This window comes from Rhea americana, unplaced genomic scaffold (assembly GCF_003343005.1).
Source record: "Rhea americana isolate MKP2758 unplaced genomic scaffold, rheAme1 scaffold_274, whole genome shotgun sequence".
Taxonomy (NCBI): domain Eukaryota; kingdom Metazoa; phylum Chordata; class Aves; order Rheiformes; family Rheidae; genus Rhea; species Rhea americana.
This window is the reverse complement of record NW_028186395.1, coordinates 1,091,796-1,116,336: the sequence shown is the minus strand read 5'-3', so window position 1 is coordinate 1,116,336 and position 24,541 is coordinate 1,091,796. Positions and strand designations below refer to the sequence as shown.

Genomic DNA, 24,541 nt, shown 5'->3' with positions numbered 1-24,541 from the left:
CAGAGCGCAACCCCTCAGGGCCAGCCTGGGCACCGGCGCAGCCCCTGCCCCACGCCCCTCCACTTGGAGCACCCCTGGGTGCAGCCCCTGCCCCGCACCCCTCCACTCGGAGCACCCCTGGGTGCAGCCCCTGCCCCACGCCCCTCCACTCGGAGCACCCCTGGGCGCAGCCCCTGCCACACACCCCTCCACTCTGAGCACCCCTGGGCGCAGCGCCTGCCCCACGCCCCTCCACTCGGAGCACCCCTGGGCACAGCCCCTGCCCCACACCCTTCCACTCCAAGCACCCCTGGGTGCAGCCCCTGCCCCGCACCCCTCCACTCCGAGCATCCCTGGGTGCAGCCCCTGCCCCGCGCCCCTCCACTCCAAGCACCCCTGGGCGCAGCCCCTGCCCCGCACCCCTCCACTCTGAGCACCCCTGGGTGCAGCCCCTGCTCCACGCCCCTCCACTCTGAGCACCCCTGGGCGCAGCCCCTGCCCCACACCCCTCCACTCTGAGCACCCCTGGGCGCAGCCCCTGCCCCACACCGCTGGGACTGTCCCCAGGCACCAGACGCGGGCTGCCCCCGGTGCTCTGCAGGCAGCGGCTGTGCCCGTGTCCCCATGTGCCGGCTGGGCTTCCCCGAGCGCGAAAGGCATGGGAGAGCTGCGCCCTGGTGCCAGCAGAGGAACTGAGCTGGGTGAAGTACCTGGAAGTATCGGTGACACACCAAAACCAGGAACTCCAGCCCCTGGGGAAAGAGCAGCAGCACGTGAAACCCTGTGAAAGCAGCCCCCATGCAGCACCCCATKCACCCCAAATTGGCCGTGGGCACTGCAGGGAGGCAGCAAGAAAGGCCTGGCCTTGCCAGGGCACCCATGGGCGTCTGCCTGGCTGTAGGGAGCTCCCACATGGCCCTGGCATGCCCTGCGCGTGACAGCAGTGGGGCAGGGCATTGCACAGTGGGCTGCTTGGTGTCCCCCCCCCAATGCCCGCCACCGCGGCATTCACCTGGCTGCAGCCCCCCAGCACCTAAACCTGCAGGAAGGGAGAGCCCTGATCAGGCATGGGAACATGGGGGTCCCGGGCGTGCCAGCCCATCCTGCCCCAAAGCCCCCCAGGACAGGGAGCAGCCCCACTGCGTCTTACCTGCTTTGGGAGGTTTGCCAGCAGCCCCAGGAAACAAGAGCCCTATGGCAGAGAACAGGAGCAACTCAGTACAGCCCACAGCCCGAGGCTCACTGGCGCCCAGGGCTATGGCCAGCCCTGGCTACTAGCCAGGCGGGTCCGCCAGGCAGGGACAGCTCCTGCATCTCCACCRCACTGACGAGCGGGGGACGCGTCAGCGCTGTCCCCTGCCCCCTTGCCCTGGGCCACACTGGAGCCATGGCCCTTGATAGCTGCTTAGTGGCAGCCACAGCCCCAGGGCTGGGGGCAGGACAGCGTGTCGTGGCTGTGCCATGCCAGGCAGACACAGCTCGGGCACTGGGCACACCAACGGCCGGGCCGGCGCAGGAATCCCGTGGGACRGCAGGGCAACATACGCCCAAGGTGCTGGGGAAGTCCCCGGGGTGCCCCAGCTCCCGCGGAATGGGCAGAGCCGGAGCGACAGCAACAGTCCCGGCTGGTGAGCCCCTTCCCTGCTCGCCCCAGTCCCAGTGTCCTGCAGTCCGTAAATGCACCTTGCTTTTCGTCATGCTTCTGGCACGTTCAGGAGCTCTCCGGGCAGCCCCCGGGGCCAGGCAATCGCCCATCCGCTCTGCGCCCTGCCCTCACTCCAGCCCCGGGGAGCCACCAGGGCCAGGTCYGGCCAGCGTCACTCACCAGCCCCTAGCCCACCAGGTCCAAGGCCRCCGACTCCAAGGCCACCAACTCCGAGAGCACCTGTAGCAGGGAGCCAGGGTGAGGGTCTGCGGGACAGGGCAGGGGGTGCCCCCCAGGCACAGGCAGTGAGGGCTAAGGGGGCTGCACTGGGGGTAGCTTGCAGTGGACACCACAGCCTCCCAGCCTCCGGCACGGTGAGGACATGGTGGTGAGGACAGGGGGTAAGCAAGCGTGGGCAGATTCACCCTGGCAGCACCAGGCCTTGCCTTTGCTGGATGGCTCCTGGGGCAGAGGAGCTCACGTGGGACATCTCTGCTCTAGCTTGGGCCACAGCTAGCACAGCCCCATCAGTGCCAGTTTAGGGGGCTTTACCCACTTCTTGCCCCAGCCCCACATGTGCCCTGGCCTTTCTCGGGCAGTCCCTGCTTGCCCCATGCCCTTGGGGAGCGTCTCTCCGCCCTGCACACCCACGCTGCTCAGAGAGGCCCCAGCACAGGCACTCAGCTACCATCAGATCGTACCTGGGAGGCCACCGATCCCTGGGACACCGACCCCTGGGACTCCGACCCCAGGAACTCCTGCCGGAGAAGAGACATTTGAACTTGCATCTTCCCACAGCCCAGCATGAACAGAAAGTGTCAGAGAGCTCAGGCAGCCCTTGCCCTAGCCAGGGCTTGGCCCGCTGGGGTGGCCATGACACCCCTCATGCAGCACTCTGACAGAGGAGACCTGGGGAGAGCTCACTGGCCCTGCTGCCCGTGGGAGATGGACTGTCCCAGGTGATGCAGAACAGGCAAAAATGTTCCCAAGGAGGGGGCATTGGGTGGTGCTCTGCACCCATGGCTGAGGGCACACTGGCTTCCAGCCCTGGACTGCTCTGCACACAACTTGTGGCAGGCTGCTGAGAAGGATCCAGCGGTCTGAAACCACCAAGCTATCTGGTTAAGCCAAAATCCTTCACCCTTTCCCAGAGGGGCTTGTGGGTGACTAGCAACACTCCTGGATGGGCTAGGACCCTGAAGCAGATGGCAGGGAAGGTACCAGGGAACCAGGTGCTGCAGGAGATGCAAAACCCCGAAGGGGAGAGAGCAGCTTTCCCCAGGCCAACCCAGCCAACAYGGCCATGGGCACTGGAAGCCCTTTGCATGGCTTGGCACGGGGGGGACAAAGGCCGAGGAGCCAAGCGAGAGCAGCAGAAGTATGTAGGGCAAGGACATGGCCACACATGGGGATTCACAAACACGATGGGAGGGCAGGGCCCAGACAGCAAATCGAGGAGAGCGGTGGAGGACTGAGGTGGGTAGGCCAGGCAGCGTCATGGGGTGCCCAGGGGGAGTGGGCTGGGGAAGAGTGCCAGAGATACGTACCAAATTTGGGAGGTTTAGCACCAGGCTGCACCCCTACTTGGGGGATGCCTGCAAAACAAACAAGGGTGCCATGCTTAGGTCAATCCCCGACTCTGCGCCCCGCGCCTGGCCTCCCTGCATACCCTGCACGACTCAACGGCTTTTAGTCCTCCCGCTCAGCTGCCGCCCATCACAGGCTGGCGCCAGTCACCGCTGCTCCCAGGYTGGTCCCCAGCCAGGGGGGAATGAGGCACTTACCTGCTCCAGGGAGAATGCCAGTACCAGGTACTCCCACACCTGGCACCAAACCTGGCACAGCACCGACGCCGGGTGTCACTCCTGGCACTCCAGCAGCCCCGGGCACTACTCCTGGCACCCCTCCAACCCCAGCACCTGCAGAGAGAGGGCGCTGAGGATAGCAGCTTTGGGTAGGCTGCATGGAGGTCACAACCAGGGTGATCCCTTGGTCCTGCCCAAAATGTGAGCCCCCATGTCCATGCTGTGGGCATGTCGGGCTCCCTGCATCCACTATCCCAGCACAGAGTGTGCCCTGGAGTTGGGGTGACCCCAGAGCCTTCAGATTTCCCCAGGCTGAGTTGTTACACCACAGCTCCCTGCGTTGCCTTGCTGCAAGAAGCTGGATCACTGGGAAGTTTCTCACAGGGCCACCGGCCTCATGCCATGGTGCTGGACAGGGAGGAGCGGGCTTCACTGGAGACTCACCAAATTTGGCTGCCTTAGCTGCTGCTTTTGCCGCTGCTGCTGGGGCTCCAACTCCTGAGCAGAGATAGCAAGACAYGGTCAGTATCCCCCAGGGTGAGTCTGATGCAGCCCTTGCCAGCAGTGCTGGGCAGAGCCTGCCCCTCCTGCCTYGTCTACATTGCCCAAGGAATGGCTGCAGGATGGAGACCACAAAGGCCTTCCTCACAGCCAGCCTGCCCTGGAACCGCCTCTGCACAAGCCCAGCTACCACCATCACCTGCCTCCCTCCTCCTCCCTCTGCTCCTTGGCCTTGACAGGCTTCATGAGCGCATCAGGCACTCACTGATGGCACTAAAAGGAGGGAGGCAGCAAAAGGGACAGACGTATTTGGGGATAAGTAGGGGACAGTGTAGGCAACCCCCACAAATCAACAGACTGCAAAAGGACCCCATGCTTTCCCTCCTGCAGGAGGAAAGGAGCTTACCTGGGATGGCACCAACACCAGGCACCAGGCCACCCACGCCAGGGACCAGGCCACCCACACCAGGAGCCAGAGCACCTACACCAGGAGCCAGGCCACCCACGCCAGGAGCCAAGGCACCCACTCCGGGAGCGAGGCCGCCTACTCCTACAAGAAGAGAGGTAAGGATTGGGGGTGTGGCATGGAGAGACAGCAGGTAGAAAGAGCTGGTTGGAGAGGTGGTGGCATGGCAGGCTGAGATGTGTGGATTGTGCATGGATGGATGGGTGGATGGATGGTGGGATGTATGGACAGATAGATGGGAGGGTGGATGCATGACACAGTGTACGGCCCTCCATGCACCTTCCAACAGAGCTGGAAGCTGATCCCATGCACAGCCCTGCAGAGACTTCCCCCACACCCAGACTTGCTGAGGCCCAATACAGTGTCCCCAGCCAGGGGGCTGAGGTGGGGAGGCAGCAGAAGGCAGGACAAGTGTTAGTAACCCTGGAGGGGTCCCATCTTACCATACTTGGCTGCTTTGGCGGCTGCTTTGGCGGCAGCAGCTGCTGCGGCTGGGCCTCCAACTCCTGGGAAAGAGGGGGAGAGTGAGGCAGGGGTGGCATGTGGTAGCCAAGCCAGATGTCTCCTGCTGCGTCTCAGGCCTGGCCATGGCCAGACCACACTTAAAGACCATTTTACCTGCTATTCCTCCGGGCACCAGAGCACCAACCCCACCAGGCACTCCAACTCCTGGCAGGCGTCCTGCTCCTGCAGAGAGGTTCAGTGGTGAGGCCGAGCCCTGGGCAGGTGAGTGGAGCACAGCCCCCTCTACGCGCAGCACAGTGCAAGGGCTAGCTGTGGGTGCGGAGGGAGACCCCTTCTGCCCACCCCTGCCCTCCGCCTGGCACAAGGCTCCGGCCCTGGGGCCTCTCACCTGGGGGTTTTCCTCCCACTCCAGCTTGCAGCTGCACCCAAGGCACAAGGCTCTTTTTGCATACCCAGTTTGGATGGCATCAGACAGTGCCTTTGCTAGGATCTCTTCTCTGGCTTGATGCTGGCCACACTGGTCATTTGCAGAATGTGCAAATGTGCAGACCCACCCTGAATGTGCAGACCAGCCTTATGTGGGACAAAGCTAACTCACCAAATGCTGCGGCTTTCGCTGCGGCCTTCGCTGCAGCAGCAGCTGCTGCTGGAGCACCTACTGCTAGGACAGAAGGGGAGAGAGTCAGGAGGATGAGAGAGGGCCAGAGGCAAGCTGGCAACTCATGCTAGCCCATGGACTCACCTCCTGGGACAGCATCGACACCAGGTACCACACCTGGCACGCCAGGCACACCGGGCACACCAGGCACTCCTGGCACACCRGGCACACCRGGCACGCCAGGCACACCAGGCACGCCAGGCACACCAGGCACTCCAGGAACTCCAGGAACTCCAGGWACACCAACACCAGCTCCTGCAGGGAATGAGGCGTTAGGCTAGGTCTTGTTGCAGCACCAGCTGAAAGATGAGACCTAGAGGCAGATCTGCTCTTGTCATAGCACCAGGATGAGGAAAGTGTTCCACCACCTTGGCCTTGGCCAAGAGAGATGTAGAGCCCAGCAGGGGAGAAACTAGTCTTGTGTCTCCCAAGAAGACCCAGTGAGGACGTTAAATTTGCAGGAGGTTTAAAAGGACAGGCCAAGAACCAGGATAAACTGTGAATGCAGCCCAGCTGGACAGACAGCAGGACCAYGGGCTGCTGGGATGTCATCAGACCAGCAAACCACATGATGGGGAATGGCAGACAGCAGTGCAGCAGGGACCTCCTTGTGGTGAAGTCAAGGCTGAGAGGAGAAAAGATTGATTGCACCAGGTAACTGTCTGGAAGAGTTGCATGCTTAGGCAGTAGCCAGTCTGGAAAGGTGCTGTGGGTAGCTCCAGCCTTCATCCTCTGGCATTCATTTACACTGCTGAGAGAAGTGCTTGGTCACATTTTGTGGAGAGGCCTACGGCCTCAGAAGTTGTCTGCATGGAGCCTTGCTCTGCCATGTCGCTGTCACTGCCAGCTCCCATGTGTGTCAGAACACACACTAGTCAAGTTTTCATTGCCAAATTTCTCCCTAAATCACAGCATTCTCTGGGGCACTGATGATTTTTTTTTACATGATGCAAAAAAGGAATGAATGAAATGGACAGGAATTGTTTAGCTCGCAGAGGAAAGCTGTCAGCAAGAAAGATGATTCCCAGGAGGCTACCAGAGCTTTGCAACAGCTACAGGGATGAAGCAGAAGAAACTCCTGGGACCTGGCCATTGCATCTGGCCCACATCATTCAGCCTCTTCCACTAACTCTCCAAGCAATACATGCAGCCTATATCTCTGCATGGAGCCTAGGATCACTTTTGCATCCTCTCTCTTTCCAACCTTTCAGCTTTGCTGTTGCTCAGCAATGTTCTGTTTTCCCCTGTGAGCTCCTCCTCTGTGGAGGTGTTCGTGGAATAGTTGTGCTTGTCAGACACCTGGGTTTTGCCAGATAAAGTGAGGTGTACTTGCCAGAGCCTGGGTCTAATAAGCTTTCCCTTCATCATCTCCTGCAGGTTCTGGGCTCTGGGCTCTCCAGGGCTCTTGCTGGAGCTCACTTTTGTGACCAGGAGCAAACAGAACTGAATGTAGGATTTCTGATATCAAATTCCAGTTGCTAGAATTTGCAGATAACTGCAAAATTACAGAACTTAGAAAATATATCAAAAGATGAGTTCTGTTCTGGCCTGCACAGGGAGTTGGGATATGGCTTGGTCCAGTGATGGCTGAACACCAAGGGGAAAGGAAYGGATCCCACCAGAGATCAACTTTTGGAAGACAGTGCCCCTGGAAAGGGCTTTGGGAGTCAGTCTGGCACCAGCTGGGACAGAGACTCCCAGGGCAGTACTGCCCCAGAGGTACCRATAGGACCTCTGCCTGTCTGTGCAGTGACACAGAGCCCAGAGGCCCTARGCACTGGGTTGATTCTGGTGCTGATGCTGGAAAAAAAGGATTTGCGACAAAAGCTGAGAATTCAGACAAGATCCAGAAGAAGCAAGTTCAGCCTCATCCGTTCATTCCTGTAAAGCACTAGCAGTGTCACAGTCTGTAGAAACACCAGGAAGAGAGATAGCCCCACCTTGGGGGAAAAGGCTGGTCCAGATGGAGCAGCTAAAAGCTGGACTGGGCACATCGATTCCCTAAGTGCCTTCTCATCATGAGCCATTGGGAGAGATCTCCACGGGAGATCTGCCTGTCTGGGACCCCTCTCATCCCCCACATCAGAGGGGAAGGGGGAGATCCAGCAATGCCTCTAGGGTAGAAGAGGCCCCCAGGATAACCCAACTGCTATGGAGAACAGTGGGATATGGGGAGGTGATCCCACTTACCAAATTTAGCTGCCTTTGCCGCTGCTGCTGCTGGTGCCCCAACTCCTGGGAACAAGGGAGAGAGGGATATTTAGAAACCTAACTCATGYTCCCTGCTTAGAGATAGAGCATGGGCAAAGCTCTTAGGAATAGTCACCTGCCACCCCAGGGACACCTGCGATGCCGGGCACCAAGCCAGGGACTCCGCCAACGCCGGGCACTAGGCCTGGGACACCGCCAACCCCAGGCAGGACCCCTGCACCTGGAGAGAAGCAGAGCAGTCAGACCCAACACTCTTTCCAGATCCTAAAATGCACAGTGCCACAGGAGAGAAGGCATAGTGCCAGCTGAAGGTGCAGCCCTGCTGCAGCAGCCCTGGACACAGAGCAGACCAAAGCAACGCCTTGGCCAGACCATACAGTGGGAGGCTAGTCTGGAGGAAGTGACGAGAGCTGCCTCCAGCTGCTGCACCACAAAACCTTCCACCACTGCCAAGCAGGGAGATGCAGTCCTGTCCTCTGCACTCAGCTAGCTCCCTGCCTCGTTCCAGCTCCTGGCAGCCCTACCAGGCTGACCGTGACGGAGCCAGAGGTCCTGGGTATGGAGCTAGCCTCCTCTCCTGATGCGGGAAGCTCTAGCACACACAGGTTTGAGAAGAGACACATGCCAAGATCTGCAGCTGCAGACTCCTCCAACTTCGCTGCTCCTTCTCCAGGAAGGCACCATCAGCTGCCCAGGGAGCTGCTGTGGCAAAGCTGCCTTGTAGCAGAGGCTGGTGCAGCAAAGGGCTTTCCACTCACCTCCCAAACCAGCTGCTTTTCTAAGGAGACTGGTGTCCATGTGTGCCTCCCCCAGGAAGCCAGTGCAGCAGCTGAGCTGTCTGGAGGGCACTGGGTGCTGAGCTGTGCATGTGCACTCTTGCCACGTGTAGCAGGCACTGGCACAGGCTGACACAGGGTGGACTTTCCAGGAGCAGTAAGTCCTACATCCTCTGCACTGCCCGGCTGGAACCAGATGCTGCCCTAGCTCTTCCAGGGCGCAGGTTCCTGCTCGCAGGCTCCTGAGCTGGTATCTGCCCTGGCTGTCAGCCACGGCTGTGAGCCACAGCAGCTTGAACCCCACTATCCACAGCGAGCCCCGGGAATACTCTCCAGGGAGTGCCTGCAACACCTCCCACYCCTCACATATCCAGGCAGGCAATTCCCAGCTCCCCCCACACAACTCTGTGGCCTGGAGCCTGTGCAGTCTCCTGGGAGCTGGTGGCAGCTGGAGGGACCCTGCTGTCCCTCAAAGACATGCTTGTAAATCCCAGCTGCTCCCAGTGCTGACGCATTTCCTCTGGATGCTCCAGYGAGTGATTGTTTGCTACTCGCTTTTCTCCTGTGAAATAGGTTTCCCCTGCCAGCAAGAGGAGCAGCAAACATGAGATCTGCATAACCAACCACATCCCTCTGCTAACGAACAACAGCTCATTAAAGACACATCTCTGCAGAATCCTGCTGGAGCCTACTGCAGCAAAACCACGAGAGCTGTCAGTGTCTCCCATCATGCAGCGCCTGGACGTGCCACGTCTGTTACAGAAAAGCAGTGCGTGACAGAGCTTTATGACCCTGTGTCAGGACTACTGCCGTGCCCCTCCACTGCTAACGCCACTGCCTGCATCTCCCATCACCCAGCTGCCGAGCCTCCAGCCAGGGASGCAGCCAGGGAGCCCTCCAGCCAGCATGGAAAGAGCTGGTTTTCCAGACCAGACTGTCAAGACTTTGCTACTTCCTGCCTCAGCTGTCCCATCAAGCTGCTGAAAGCTCCCCTTCCAAGTAATAAAGCTCCTCTCCAGTCCTGGGGAAGGTGTAACTTCTTGCTGGTGTTCCACATGCATAAACTGTCGATTCACCAGACTGAATCCACCTTGCCCTAAGTTTTAGGCAAGCAGCAGCTGTGCAAGAGCTCAGGTATGGGAGAGCATCCTGGGCAGATGCATCAGTGGGCAGAAGGTGAGCTGAGGGCAGGTGATGAAGCCATGTGTCACGCTAAGCTGTGTAGCCTCTGGCACTAATGCATTGCTCCACCATGTCCTGCATCTGCGAAGCACAGTAGAAAGCAAGCTTAACCCTGCAGGCAGCTGCCAGGCCTGGCCGAGATACCAACCATGCAGCGAACTCACCATACACTCCCGCTTTCGCTGCTGCCTTCGCTGCCGCAGCTGCAGCTGCTGGCCCTCCAACTGCCACGGTACCAGGGGAGAGAGTCAGTGGTGTGAGATAGGGGGGGACATGAACCTCCAAGTGCCAAGGCTGAGTCCAGCTACAGACTCACCTCCAACTCCTGGGACAGCTCCGACACCAGGCACCACTCCACCAACTCCTGGAATGCCAGCAGCCCCGGGCAGGACACCGGCTCCTGTTGCAGGGGAAAAGGGGACTGTCAGCTCCCCAGAGCTGAAGTTGCAGAGCACCTGCAAGCCTGGGATGGAGGGAGCAGCCTTCCCTCAGGGAGCAGGAATCCTCCAGGAACCATGGGTGCCCCCCACAAATACTGGGTGAAGGCTGGTGAGCTCTGTTTCTCCCCGAGCACCTGCCAGCCTCTGCAGGGCTGTGGGATGGCTGGAGCAGCAGAGGGTCTGTAGCGTGTGGATGGCTGGAGCCAGGGTCTAGCGGGAACCCTCCCTCCAGGGTGTGGGCCTTGAAGGCCTTAGACGTGCCTATGGTGGGTGACTCACCATACTTAGCTGCTGCTTTTGCTGCTGCCGCCTGTGCTCCAACTCCTGAGAAAACATGAGAGGAAAGGTTGAGGCCACAGGACCATTCCCTCTCAGCCCACCCCCATGCCACAGGGACTTCAGAGACCATCTTCTCCTACCAGCATTGACCTCCTCTCTCATTCAGGAGGTAATATACACACCCGTTCTGGTTGTCCCCGACCCCTTTCTAGTCACCCATGATTCATTGACAGCTCACTCCTGCTGCCAGCCATCCAGGCAGTCCCAAATGTCCTGTCTGAAGACTGGGGAAATTAATGGGGTGCCCACTCCCCTCAACATGGAGGCACGCAAGGAACTGTAGGTCTGTGCCATCTCCGACCCTGGAGCTGCCTGTTAAGACAGTGCAGAGGCTTGTTACCTGTCCCAGTGGGGAATCCTGCCTTTCCTGCTGCACCAAGTCCCACTCCTATCCCGCCAGGTCCAAGCCCTGCAATCACAAACAGAAGCAAAGAAAGGTCAGGTGCTGGCCTTAGAAAGGGGGCCAAGGTAGACAGAGCAGCCTCCCTGGCCCAAAGGTTTTTCCCCCCCCGCACATCTGGGGATGTGGTGGAGGTGCCTGAGCCAGCTCCCCTGGCTAGAACAGGAATCAGATCTCCGGAGATGCCAGTTCAAATATCCCCAAGTGAAGCTGGCTGGAGATCAGGACGTGTCCTAGGAGCCAGACATTCAGCTCAATACAAGAGCTGCCTCAGCAAGCTGAGAGCTGACTGATGCTGGTGCCACCGCATGTCTACAGATTAACAGTTTATAGCCCTGAGGTGTGGGGATGCCAGCAGAGATGAGCTGCTTCCAGCTGGAAGACATTCACGGGCGTCAGACCTTTCCTTTCCTTCCACTGCTGTCTCCAAGGACCAAAAGGGAAGGGCAAGGCCTCAGCCTACTCCCTGCCCCTGAGGCAAGTAGGAGCCTGGACATCGCTGAAGACTGCCTTGGCCTTGTTGATTTGGGCCATCTTGTACTGGGAGAAGGATGCTGGGTGGGCAGCATCACCTTCACTCCCGCTGGGCTGCCCTAGGAGACAAGGGACTTGAGGGGCATGGCCAACCATGGCAGGGGGAGGGGAGGAGTCCAAATGCCCCTGCACAAGGAGCCATCCCCTCTCTCACAGCCTCTGCGGGCAGCAGCGGGCAGCCTGTCCAGCCTGCCCGGCACTGCCCGCAGTGCTGCCTGGGGTCTGTGGCCCATGTGGCTATCGCAGCCAGCAGTGTAATGAGGAGCTACAACCGTGGAGCAAGAGCTAAGAGCACTCACCATAGGGCAGCTTACCAGTGCTGTAGGGCAATCCATAGCCACCTGGAGAGGAGAAAAGGTGGCCGGTTAGCACATGTTGTGCCAGGCAATGCTGCTGGTATTCGTGCCCCCTCTGCCCCGCGGTGTAGCACCTCTTTGCCAACTGGCTGTGCAACATGAGACCTCAGCCTGGGGGCTCTTTCTAAGCCGCCCGTCTGGCTGGAAAATCCTTTGGTACAACCCTCCCTGCAATGCAGCCCAACATCCAGGGCTCCTCCACAGGCCAGGAGACTCCCCTCTCCACCAGCAAGGGCTCATTTTGGAAGCAGCGGTTCCCAGCTGTGGTGAGGGGCCATCTCTTCCCAGCCTTGTGCCAAGGGCTGCAGTGCCCAAAGCCAGCTTCCAAGTAAGAATGCATGTTTCCAGGAGTCTCCCGCCACCCAAGTTCAGCAGGGGGCCCCCCAAGAGCCCCGCGGCGAGAGTTGTACCCAGATGGCTCCACACAGGCCAACTCCAAATGAAAGGCTTTAATTGGAATCAGGGCTTGGGAGCCTCCTGCTGAAACGTGACCTCATTAAGAGGTCAGCAAGAAGGGATGGAGTAGGATTAGGAGACGGAACATTGTGGCTGAGGAGTGGAGGAAATTTGCAGGCTGTACAACCATCCTCTTGCGAAAGGCTGGGATCCCATCACGTGGGACAGCATGGGGAAACCCATGACTAAATGGGGACTGCTCACTGGGAGCTGGAGATTCTCTGCCTCCGGCCTCCTGGCTCCAAGCACCCATCTCCTCCAAATGCCACAGCTCCCAACACATGGAGAGAGGTTATGGCCCAAAGATGAGCCACATCCTCACTGGGTGCCCAATTATGGGGATCTTGAGCTGCATATGGAAAAAGGGAAGTGCCAGAGGATGTCTTCTAATATTATGGGCCTGAGTGGGCATGCAAGGGCAGTGTCTCTCCATACGAACCAAGCTTTCTCCAGCCACAGGGGAACATGGGATGGGCTTGGGGAGGGGGGCAGGGGGTGGGACTGTCTTGAGCCAGGATGCTATTGCTCATGWAATGAATGTCTTTTCAAGTATGGGTTGCTCTTCCTTCTTACAGGCTAACATGTATGGAYCAAATTCCCCTCTACCCTGCCAGGCTTTCCCACGTAAACACAAGTTTTCTGGAAAGCAGAGGCTTTTCAGGCAGAGTCAGCTGTGAACTCTCTGCCAGCAGAACCAGATTTCACTGAACTGTGCACAGGCCCACTGGTCTCAATTGGCACCCTTCATGCCAAGCCCTCGGCACCACCCAGAAGCGACCAGGTGGGAAGAAGGGGCTTYGTTCATTGCCGGCCAGACCTTCCTGGCTGCAGAAAAGCCAGGAAGGCCCAGCTCTTTGTGACTCACTTGGAGGTCATGAGGCAACTCCTCCTGCCAGGACCCAARCCCAGTTCTCCACCATCCTCCAGCCACACGAGAGCAGCTTTTGCCCCAAAGCTCTGCACTGAACTGATTTGCAGCCACTTTGTACAGCTGTGGGGCTCCCCACCAGCATGCCTGGCACCAGGGGTTGGTGCAACTGAAGGTGCTAAGGGCTGACAGCTACGCCGCCTGGCAGGGAGAAGGCTTTTCACAGATAGACATCTGCAGCCAGGCAGGGGAAACAATTCCCTTCTGTATGGTACTGGGTGGAAGCAAGATTTCAGCCACACATTCAGGGACTAGCCACAGTGTCAGCCCATGGGGCCTGAGATCCTGGAGAGCAGGATGGTCCTGGGAGGGAGAGAAGGAAATCTGCTACCCAGCTCCTTAGTAAGGGCAGCACAGAACAGAAGCTGGCTGGGACATCTGGAGCAAGTCATCAAAAAAGGAGACTTTCCACTAAAAATGTTATTTTCAGTGATGTCCCTTTGGCTCCTTCATTCTGGACTCATGCTCGCCAACTGCTGCAGCTCCCACACAACTCAAGGGTATGCAAAAGACAGAGGGATGTAAAACATTTCTGGCAACCCTTGGTCTGTCTCCAACCCCTGGTACTTGCTGTCCCAGAGGAACATGTCATCATCATATTTGCCTTGCTCAAACCAAGGGCCTCAACAGCCAGRCCAGCATGTTCCCACCGGCCAGCCCTAGGGCTCAGGAGTGATACAACAGGATCCCCTAGCTCCTCGGGAATGACTCAAGTGCCAAAAAGTGCTCGACAACTGAAACTACAGCCAGSGACATTACTTCTGAGGGAGAGGAGCAGAGACTTGGCTGAGCTGAGTGAGATGCTCTGAGCATGGCCTTAGGGATTGGGTTCCCCTGCCAAGGGAGGGAGGGGGGACAGTTCCTGCCCACAGGCCTCAGCATGCAGCCATTTGGCTACCTGCAGGGCTATCTTCTCTGATTTATTAATGGTAGCTCCCCAGTAAGTGGGTCAGTCGGCAGCGGCGCCCCATCTGGGCTCCAGGCCACTGGTGGGGCCGCCCCGGGAAGGAGCCAGGTGCAGCCTGAGCCATGCGCTGGCGGTTTGCTGTTAGCACCAGGCACCCCATGAAAGGCAGTCTGGGACAGCAGCTCCTCTGGAGGAGCCGGGCTGTGGCTGGGAGGCCAGACAGTATCCGATCTCTGCAGGGCTGTTCAGGAAGAGAATCGCCCTAATGAGTGTAACTCTGCCTCTGTGGGAGGAAGTCAGTGTGGTTCAAGTATTTCTGCCTCTTGCGGCGATGGGCCCCAGCAGGGGAAGCTGGAGAAGTTGTTGGGCTTGGTGCCCTTGTCTGGGTGGGATCTGGTCTCTGTGAGGGGCTCCAGCACCTGCAGGTGGGGTCCCGCTGTGAAGGCTTTTCTGACAGCAGCAATTCGTTTCGGTAAAGTGGGAAAAGGACCGTGGATCTACTCTTGTTCAGCACCCCTGGGAATGCAGCTCCCTGGCCTGGCTCTGGCTTCTCTCCTCCTGCCCGGGTGTGCCTTGGGTGCACTCTTGGGACCAGCAGCACAGTGTGAAGCAACCTGGCAGCATGATCCCTGCTGCTGCTGGGGTGCACAGCAGCCCCAGGCAGGGTGACCTGCATACCTATGCCACTGCTGGCGCTGTTGCTAGCTGGTTCTACCTGTCCCGCTGCTYCCCCAATGTGGGCACTGAAGGCTGAGGATCAGACTGAGCTGTCAGGGCAGGCCTAGCATCCTGTGCAGGGCTGAGAGATGAAGGTCCCTGGAGCAGCCCCAATCAAGCTTCCCCAAGCTGAGGCTGAGCCTCGTATCTCTAGGCAGTAGGAAGGGTGACCTGCTTTGAGCTTCATGGCTACTGCCAGCCTGGGGCTGGGGCCTTGGCAAGAACTCGATGATATGAGACATTTGTCCAGGACCAGTTGGTCCCCTGAGGACAAGGCCCAGCACAAAGCCTGGCAGAGCATGCTGGGAGAGAGTCGCAGGAGCCATCAAGAGTAAGCACCCCTTCGAATGCAGCTAACTCCTGACCTGCCTAGTGTCAGGAGGCCAGAGGCTCTGGGAGCAGCCTTGGTGGCCTGGCCCAAACTATGTCCTCAGCACTTGCCTATTCTCCCCTTACAACACCTGGCCTTTGGAGGAAGTCATAGCTTCGTCTTTGTGGCTACAACTAGCCCAGCAGCAGCATTCTGGCAGTCCTCTGGGCCSGAGCCTGGGCACCTGGGCAGGGGCTGCCCTGAGGGCTGCAGGAGGAAGGGCTGCAGCTGGAATTCACTGCCTAGCAGTCCCTTGTTCTGTCTTGTTGTCCTCGCCAAAGTTGGCACTGCCAGGTCTTGGGGACCCAGGGACACCATGGCTTATTCTGGGGACAGTCAGAAGAAATCTAGGTCTGTCCCCTGACACTGTCATAAGAAGTAGCCCTCACCTGTATCCCTGTTGGCTATGGCAGCTTACCTGGGAGCTTAGGAGCTTTGATGGGATACCCCAGAGGGACACCGGGCTGCGGGCCTCCAAAGCCTCCCAGTCCTGTAAAGCCAACAGCAGACTCTCACCTGGAGCCGCGCGCCCAGGCTGCCACCCAGTCCATGTGAGAAGGAAGTATCCAGGACCACCTCGGTTCCCCAGCCACAGCAGAGCAGAGCAGGTGGCTTGGGAAGCTCTGAGGCACCTTCCGGCATATGGAGGCCATGGCCATGATGAGCAGGTTTGGAAAAGAAGAGAAGAGCAAGGGAGAAAGAGAGACACTCACCAGGGATTCCTGCAAAGGCTCCTCCCACTCCTAGACAGAAATACAAATACATGAGTCTCACAGCTAGTCCACGGGAGTCCAAACTAGTCTGTAAAGGACGTATGTTAGGCTATATGTGCACTCAGCTAGAGGTCAGCTCACACTTGCCTAAAAGCCCTGCCAGCCTCCACAGAGCTGTTACCCCAACAGAAAGGCCCTCCCCAGCAAGACCATAAGCCAAGGGCTGGGCCCAGMCCCCCTGGAGCAAGCAGAAGTCCTGCCCTAGATCCTGCCATGCCTGGAGGAGGAGAGACATACCTGGGGCTTTCGGCTTGACTCCAGCGCCAGTTGGTACTCCAGGCAGCACCCCTACGCCAGGGAAGCGGACACCTACGACACAGACCAGAGGCCAGGTGAGCATGGCAGAATCTCATGGCTTTGCCTTCTGAGCTAGTAGCCAAGGCCCTTGCACCCTCCTTGTCAGCTCTCTAGCCTGGGTGCAAGGGAGAGAGCCCTCCGTGACCTTACTTCTGCTCTAGTCCAACTTCTGCTGTGCTGTAGCCCTGCTCCCCTCCCTGTTGCCAGGTATCCTAGCCCTCCTCACTGCTCTCTCTGCTCCTCTGGCCATGCCTACCCACTGCTGTCCCATGGGCACCCCAACCCCCAAGTCCTTTCCATCCTTCCCTGGCTCAGAGTTAGCCCTGCCCCCAGGGACTGGGCCATACYGCTGCCAGGAGCTTGCTGGGACTCTGCAGCAACTAGCACAAGCACTGCCGTGACGTTGCCTGCATGTGCCTGCTAGAAAGAGCTGCCATGCACTTTCCTGGCAGACTGGGAAGTATTTGCCCTCTTGCTGCCTCAGCTCTGGGGATGGCCACAGGCTGTCCTGCAGGGGCTCTGGGAGCCTGATAAGTATGTGGATTCCTTGAGTGGATCACAGTCTTTAAAGAAAGCTTCATGATATACCCAAGCCAAGGCAATTTCCTCTGCCCCTGGTGACATGGTGCAGTGGCTTCAGGCAAACTAGGGCTCTGCAGTGAGCAACTGCCCTCCTGGGCCCTGGCCCGCAATGTACACTGTGTCCCAAATCCAGCCAACATAGTCTTGGCCTCCCTTCCCCTTCCTGGCCTCCTCTTAGGGATACAGAGCTCTCAGTCCCTCAACTCTCAGAGGGGAATGTCCTGGCCATTGCTGTATTTTCCACCCTTGGACTTGTCCATTTTGCTGCACTGAGTTCCTGCTGCTCCCAGGCTAGAGGTGAAGTTCAGCCTGTTCAGACACTGACCTCCTGACAGAACCAGGGARAAACAGGCTTCACTTTGGCCTGGCTTTTCAGTGATTTTTTCAGTAATTTTTTTTCTATCCTTTTACAAATGTCTTTCATTATAACTCATGCATTTTCAGACATGGAAAGGCATTCCTGAGCAGCAACACACTTCTCATTCTGACAATGTCGAAATGTCTTGTTTTCTCAAGTTTTCCTCCCCAGACTGCTTTGCAGTGAGGAATTCCTGCCCCCCCCCACCTCCTCCCCTTCTTCCACATTGCCTTTGGCTGAGCAAGTCATCCCTAGCAAGGTCYACGCCAAGTCCTCTGAAGTGTCCGGCACTAACGCCTCTCGCTCCCACAGAGCTTGGCATGAGATCCTTGGAGACGCCAGGTCCTGCCTTTGGCACTGCAGAGATACTGCTTCRGTCTCGGCAAATTGGTTTGCAGTGATCTAGCAGGCGGAGAGCCAGGGAGGTTTGGAGCTAACTCTGAGCAAGGCCTAACCTCACTGAAGTCACCAGGCCTGTCATGGGATGGTGCCCAGCCTCAGGCATAGCAGAGAGCTCTGTCTGCATGGGCAGGGCAGAAAGGTGGTCTGTTAGCCCATGGTATAGCAGACCATAAGGCCACAAACTCAAGCTGCAGAATTAGGAGGCAAGGGCCGTGCCGTGAGATGCAAGGACCCTCCAGCTCACCTGCTCCAGGGAGTACACCACCTGGAAACGCTCCAGGAATCCCAGCACCTGCCAGGCAAGAGAAAAGCACTGGTGAGCACCCAGCCAGAGCCCTTCCCACTGCAGCCTGGCCTGCTCTTGGCCATGCACCTACCTGGTACTTTGGGGGGTTTCCCTGCTGCACCAGCCCCAGGCTGCACCCCACCCGGGGGCACCACTGCACCTGCAGGGTGGCAGAGAGCCCATAAATACCAACCCACAGCGGGCACACAAGCTCCTGTTCCTTTCCAGGTACAGGGACAAGTCTGCCCTAGACAAGGCTATGCCCAGGGACAAGCAGGCTTAGGATGAGGGTATTCCCTACCTGTGGAGACCCCAAGGCCACCAGGACCACCGATTCCACCCACGCCACCAATTCCAGCACCTGGGGGCATTGGAAGGGGAGACTGCAGAGTGAGATGCCCATCCTTGAGCTATGGGTGGCCAGACTTATGTTGAAGGAAGCAAGGATTTCAGGCCAGTTCTCCAAGGTGAAGGGGACATCCCGAACCAGCARAGGGGAAAGGTCTTCCCCCAGGCTTGGGCACGGGAGCCTGCTTCCCAGGGCAAGGAGCTGAACATTTGCTCCATGCTTTTGATTACCTCTAAGTTCAGGCTTGGCTAATGCCTCTTTATTGGTACGGCTGGCACAAGATAAATTGCTAGGGTTCCTCTGCTTGCTAACTTCTGCTGCCCTACCATATCCCTGGCAAAGATAACAGAGAGAGCAGCATCTCCTGCTTTCTGTACCACATCTACCATCCTTGTGGCCTCCAGAGGGAAGGGCAGGCTCATCCAGAAAAGCCAGAGAAGATACCTGGAACCTCAGGTCTGTCAGAGCCTAGTATTACCTTGCCCAGGTCCTATAGCTTAACTAGGCAGCACAAGCAGTGTGTGGTGCTGGAACAGGCCCCATGCCCAAACACCTGGGCCTGCCAACATCTCCAAGGGTGCCATGTGCACTCACCAGCTTTTGCAGCAGCCTTAAGAGCAGCTGCAGATGGAGCACCAGGGAAGACACCGCCAGGGTAGAGGCCTCCGGGGAAGAGGCCTGCAGCACCTGTTGTGGAGAAGGAGAACCAATATTAGTCCCCTGGAGCCCAAGCCTGGCTGGAGGCCAGGAGCAGTGGGGCGTGGGGCACTCCCCTGTCCCATGCCTTCCAGTGCCAGCTCTCCTAGGATGACTTGACCTCTGGGCTGTTCTGGGCATTGTGGACAGGGAAAAGTGCTCAGGAAGAGAGATGTTCCATCCTCCATATAGGCTATGGCAATGGGTGGTGGGCCAGGGGAGGCTGAGGCTGACTTGGGGAGCAGTGGGAATGCCAGGGCTGCGGTTAGTCTGTGCAAGGCAGTGGTTAGGAGGTGTCTGCAGCAGCCTGCGAGCTGGGAGCCTAGCTCTGGAGGTGCCTGCCAGGCTTATGCAAATGACTTCTCTCCCTGCTGATATGGGGTAACCTCTCCCCACCTTCCCCTCCTGTCCTTCACTATGTCCCTGTACCTGCCTGTCTCCAGTAGTGCCTCTGCCACCCAGGCTGCTGTGCACATCTGGGTCCCCTGCAGCCCTGGGCAGATTGGCTGGGCCAGCTATGGGTACCATCCTTTTGCTACAGATCCTGTGGGGACCATGGGTCCTGCCACCTCTACTCCTATTACTGCTTGGGACAGTAGGGCCCAACTTTCCTGTGGGCTGTACAAGGTCTGATGTGGTGGGATCATGATGCTGGGGGACCACTCATCTGTCTGCTGCTGGCCTGGAAATGCTGCCCAGCCCAGACAGGACCCACCAGGCAGGGTGAGGCAAGCACCTGGCAGGGACACATGCTATCCCCAGGGTGGGTCTCTGGGGACAGGATGGAACATTGYATCTGCTGGATGCTGGGGACAGTCCTCAGCTAGGGATCTCGAGCACTCTTTGCTCACCTGGCTGCAGGCCAAGTGGGCCAAGTCCCCCGAGGCCTCCGACCCCTGGAAAGAGAAGGGGGTGAAAGGGGAAGAGCTAGAGCTGAGCCCAGGTGCAGAGGCACTCAGGTAGGGGCCGGAAGAGGCCCTGGGCTTTGCTCTGCTTGCTCTGGCCAGTCCTGTGCAAACACAGCTGCAGTCTCCAGCTGGCATGGCTGGCTGTGGGCTTTCCCTGGAAGCCATTTGGGAAGGTTGCTGGCCTGATCTCCTGCTCCATGCACAAGGCAGGGCGGACTGGCTTCAGGTCTTCCAAGAGCCCTTGCTGGGCGCTGGGACGAGCATCACGAGGCGAATGAAGGGCTGTCCCCACCAGGACTGGCTGAGAGGAAGTGCCCTGCTTCCAGCATCGCAGCCGTCATCTCATCCCACGGAGGTGTGCGGCTCTCATAGCTGAGAGCRGGACAGCGCAGGACCGTGCCCGTGTGCATGGAGAGCTCCCGGAGGCAAACTTTCCCGGTCCATACTGATGGGGCACCTAACCACCCGCACTGTGGCATGACCCTGATGATCCCAACCTGTGAGAGAGCCCTCTCTCCCGAGCACCGTGGCCAGGGGGCAAGCACAGGGGATGAAGGCAGGCCTGACAAGGGTGGGGAATGGCATGCGTCCCTGCCTGGCAGTGCTCTGAGCCCCCGGCCTCGCGCTCCGCTGCCGTCCCTCTTCGCTCTCCCTCGCCTGCCCCCCACCCTGCAGGGCCAGGAGGGGATGGAGCTGAAATGTTTATGGCTGAGGAATGAATCCCTCTGGCTCCAGCCAATGCTGCCTTCCAACATCTGGGCCTAATCAGTGCTTGCTCCCTCCAGGCGCAAATTCCACTGCCTTTGGCTCATGGCGCGGACACTGCTTCGGCTGGGGCTTCACGGCTGCATGGCGTTTGGTTTTAATTACGCAGAAATAAAGGGCCTTGTTTTTCTTTCCACACACTGAAATCTGAGTAAATGGAGGCTGCAGACCCCCACCTTGGGCTGGCGCTCCTGCAGTGCAGACAGGCCGGCCGGGGGCTGAGGGAGGACAGCTCACCTTCACTCCAAGGTGGCTGTGGGCATGTGGGCCGGGGATCTGCACTGGGCCCCAGGGTTCTGGGCACCTGGCAAGGCAGAGAGACCCCTTCCCCAATCTGAAAGGACATCTCCACCCAGGCCTCAGGGTAGGCATCAGGCTGGGGCTTCTCCATCAGCACCAGACCTGCGCCTGGGTGGCCAGGCCCTGCACTCTGCTTCACATTACCCACCACCAGCTGGGGCAGTGCTCCCCAACACTTCCTGGCAATCCTTGCCCTGCAGCTGGCTTGGTGTATCAGAGAAGCTGACTGCCCTCAGCTAGGTATTCTTCTGCTACAACCTCATCTCTGACCCAACAACATCCCCTTCCTGGCCCCCRGCTTCAGAGACAAACAAATCTCAGCATGGGGTGCAGGAACCCTTGACAAAGCCACCTGGCCACAAATCCAGCCAGGCAGAGGTGCTGCCAGCTTCCCACAGGCACCAGCTCCTGGCAGGGCTGGGGTCAGTGCAGAACTCATGTTACTGGGCTTTAGATCTTTCCCAAGCCAAGGAGCATTGGTGCAGGTTTGCAGGCTGCAAGAACCCAGCAAGCAGCTCTGTAGGGCCCACAGCCACAGGTGACACCTAAGGCCTGGGGACTGGGATCATCTGGGAAAGGAGACATCAGCTGGCCAAAGCAGTAGACCAGGAAAGAAAGTATGTGGAGCCCTCAGAGCTATCAGGAGCTTGGCAAGGGTTAGGATGGTGGGACAGCAGTGGAAAGCAGCAGGCTGATGTTTGCCTTAGGCAAGGGTATGTCCTGGGAGGGGAAGCCCTTGGGCTTTGGCCACACGGGAGAAACAAAGGACATCAGGTGCTGGGAAATAACCTATCTTCCATGGCTTCTTTCTGAGCACTGGCTCCTGTCATAGCTGGGCTGGAGTCAGCGAGAGAGACAAGGAAACACTTCTTACCTGGTTTGAGAGGTTTCGCTGCGGCCCCGAGTCCTAGGGCAGATGAGGGGAGAGCAGTCAGAGCTATCCCTCCCTGGAACACAACTCCCCTCTGCGGGTGTCCAGGGAGGGGGAACTCGCCTGGGCCCTCTTGCAAGACCAGCCATTATTCCCAGATGAGTGGGACCAGCTCTTGCTGCCAGCTTGCAGTGTTCTGCCTTTCTGTGCTACGTCCCCCCCATTCTGGAGTCCCCTCACTGCAAGGCTGTTTGTGGGGACACAGTTCTCTCTTTCCTGGTGTAGCGTGGGCAAAGGGGTCCCAGAACTCACCTGCTCCCAAACCTGCAACCCCAGCACCTGCAAAAGATGGTACAGTTTTAGCTCTGATCCCTGTAAGTTCTCTCTGGCCCTACTGCCCTGCCAGGTTCCCCCTGGGTTGATGCCACAGGATCAGAGGTAGAAGAGGGCACAGTGGGGCGCAAGGGGCATGACAAGCATAGGGTGTCACTTGTGGTGTCCTCCAGCCTCTGGTTGGAACGTTGGTGGAAAGCTGTGACCTCCAAGCACAAGCCCCAGGTCTTAGCTTCCCATGGCAAGCTCCAAGCAGTGTGCAAATGACAGCCCAGGAGTAGTGACTCCCAGTATATGCCTGGCACAGCCACACAGTTGTGCCCCCCATGCCGTGGGCCTGGGGCTTAGGCAGCTGTCTAGGGCCAAGCTGCTTGGTAGGGCATCCTCAGCTCCTCCTAGCACCAGCTAACAGGGCCCCCACACCTGACAGCCATCCTTGCTCAGGCTCAGAGATGCCCTGGCTACTGCTCTCCTCCCTCCTCCCTCCCCGCCAAGGACTTGCCCTGTGGATGCTGCATCTTCCTTCCAAGCAGGGAGATGCCTCCCCCCAGCACTCTCTGCTCCCTGCTGTGCTGCAGTGTCTGGGCCTCCCTTACCTGGGAAAAAGCCTCCTCCTGGGACTCCCCCTCCAGGGATAGCACCAGGGACCCCTGCAAGAGAAGAAGCAGACATTAAAAGCCCCACAAGGATTCCTGCCTACAGTAGGTCAAGGTTGGTGGCACTCCCCTGGGGCAGGGGAGCTGCTCTCTCCAGATGGGATGTGATACACACCTCCAGGGTAAGGGATCAAGGGCAGGTCCCTGCCTTTTCTTGCACCTCAGTTTCTCTAGCGCTGATGGTGACAGGAGCTGCCCCAGCTGAAAGCCAGGGCAAAGAGCTTGATGGAGGTGTCAGCAAGACATGGCATGGGTCCCTTAAGGGTGAGAGGAAGACTGGACCTGGCACTGAGTGGGTCTGGCTAGCATACAGCTCTGCCCCTGATAGCCAGTCCCGTAACACAGCCGGAGCCATCTCCCACTATCTTTCAGCTTCAAATGGTCCTTCACATGGGTTCAGGCCCTACAGTATTCAGAAACAGGGGTCATCCCAGTTAATCCCCATAGTCCACATGGGTCCCACTCAAGCTTGGGCATCCCTGCAGGGAGCAGGCAGTGGGATGTGGCTGTCCCACACACATGCTAGCTGCCTGCTGGACTCTGTGTGGGAAGATCTTCCTGGGCTCAAGCTGGGAGGAGATGGCACCAAAACCCACCAAAGCCACCTCCTGCTGGGCCCATGTCCTTCTACCCATTTCTGCAACACTGAGGTAAGCTCCCAGTCCCCACTGGTTTCAAGGCAGTTTGTGCTCATGCTCAGAGCTCATACTCAGATGCCATGGGAATGTTTGGGGGGTTGTTGGTCTGGACTCTGTCTGTCTCCTGCAGGTCACCAGGCAATTACCTGGATGGTCCAGCCTGTTCCACGAGGGCCTTGGTTAGGGTAGAGACTGAAGGGGAATTCATCTAGAGGCAAGTCTGCAGGTTGCAATGCAGAGGGGTACTTTGCTTTTTGCTGGGCTCCTTGGCACTATGGAGGTGACTGGTGGGGGAGAGAGGTCAATGAGTTTTCAGTGGGCCTTGCTTTGGTGTTGATCCACAATGGAATTTATGGTGGGACGTAAGTGATGGTGTGGAGTTAGATGTCCTGTGGGTTTTACAATGGGATTGGCAGTGAGGTCCTGTGGGGTGGGGAGCTCTCTCAGGGTCTCGGTGGGTTCACAGTACTGGAAGTACTTTGGGGTTTTGGCACTGCGGGCTTCACAATGGGGCTTATGGTGGAGACTGCAGAGCTGTGGGGTTTTCGGCACTATGGAGTGGGTGGGTGGGGTTGGTACCATGGAGTATGCTGTGCTGTGAGGTTATTGGTGGGGTTGACAGCAGTGTTAGAGGTGCTGCAAGGTATGTGGTCGGGTTTGTAGTGCTGTAAGATTGCRGATGGGATCTGCAGTGCTGTGAAATTTGCATGCTGTAAGGTTTGCCATAAGGTTGGTAGTGGGATTGGCAGTGTGATAGGGTGGGCAACGAAGCTGGCAGTGGGCCTAGCAGTGCTGTAGGACATGCAATATGGTTGGTAGTGCTGTAGGGTTTGAAACAAGGCTGCAGGAGGATTTGRGCACTGCAGGATTTGGATACTGCGGTTTTGGATGCTGAGGACTACTGGAGCTAAGTGCAGGGCTGCCACGGCCAGCCCTGCCATGGCAGTCTGCACCCAGCTCTCYTGCCTGTCCTGGACAGAGGTGACAGAGCTAACAGAGCATGGGCGCCGAGAGCTCTGCAGTGACACAGACCTGCTCCCCTACTCCGGGGCAGCAGCAGCTTCCCCAGCTCCCCAGGCAGGCTGTCAGGGGACCAAGGAGGCATGTGCGTGTAGCGCTGCCCGTGCCACTAGCTGGCTGCAGGGCTGGCAGTGTCCAGGTGGCCAGGGCAGGGTAATCAATGGAAGAGGCA

The 24,541-nt window shown here is 58.4% G+C and overlaps 1 protein-coding gene across 1 annotated transcript in view; it reads right to left on the bottom strand.

Moving 5' to 3' along the window:
* Positions 1–485: 485 nt before the first annotated feature.
* The window catches only part of ELN (elastin), a gene marked incomplete at its 3' end in the record, with an annotated part of 31,777 nt that continues 7,721 nt past the window's right edge, over positions 486–24,541 (bottom strand). Inside the window, exons 2-31 of the mRNA XM_085308418.1 lie at positions 22,652–22,705; positions 22,035–22,061; positions 21,726–21,758; positions 19,730–19,774; positions 18,777–18,869; positions 18,135–18,194; positions 17,925–17,993; positions 17,792–17,839; positions 16,146–16,217; positions 15,849–15,878; positions 15,554–15,625; positions 11,701–11,742; positions 10,808–10,876; positions 10,408–10,452; positions 10,005–10,088; positions 9,853–9,912; positions 7,846–7,950; positions 7,710–7,754; positions 5,604–5,774; positions 5,460–5,519; positions 5,015–5,083; positions 4,840–4,902; positions 4,337–4,480; positions 3,874–3,927; positions 3,409–3,543; positions 3,172–3,219; positions 2,326–2,382; positions 1,805–1,864; positions 1,130–1,171; positions 486–731 (exon numbers count right to left, since the gene is read on the bottom strand). Of these exons, the coding sequence (XP_085164544.1) occupies positions 486–731; positions 1,130–1,171; positions 1,805–1,864; positions 2,326–2,382; positions 3,172–3,219; positions 3,409–3,543; positions 3,874–3,927; positions 4,337–4,480; positions 4,840–4,902; positions 5,015–5,083; positions 5,460–5,519; positions 5,604–5,774; positions 7,710–7,754; positions 7,846–7,950; positions 9,853–9,912; positions 10,005–10,088; positions 10,408–10,452; positions 10,808–10,876; positions 11,701–11,742; positions 15,554–15,625; positions 15,849–15,878; positions 16,146–16,217; positions 17,792–17,839; positions 17,925–17,993; positions 18,135–18,194; positions 18,777–18,869; positions 19,730–19,774; positions 21,726–21,758; positions 22,035–22,061; positions 22,652–22,705 (2,202 nt within the window). The remainder of the gene's footprint in view (positions 732–1,129; positions 1,172–1,804; positions 1,865–2,325; positions 2,383–3,171; positions 3,220–3,408; positions 3,544–3,873; positions 3,928–4,336; positions 4,481–4,839; positions 4,903–5,014; positions 5,084–5,459; positions 5,520–5,603; positions 5,775–7,709; positions 7,755–7,845; positions 7,951–9,852; positions 9,913–10,004; positions 10,089–10,407; positions 10,453–10,807; positions 10,877–11,700; positions 11,743–15,553; positions 15,626–15,848; positions 15,879–16,145; positions 16,218–17,791; positions 17,840–17,924; positions 17,994–18,134; positions 18,195–18,776; positions 18,870–19,729; positions 19,775–21,725; positions 21,759–22,034; positions 22,062–22,651; positions 22,706–24,541) is intronic.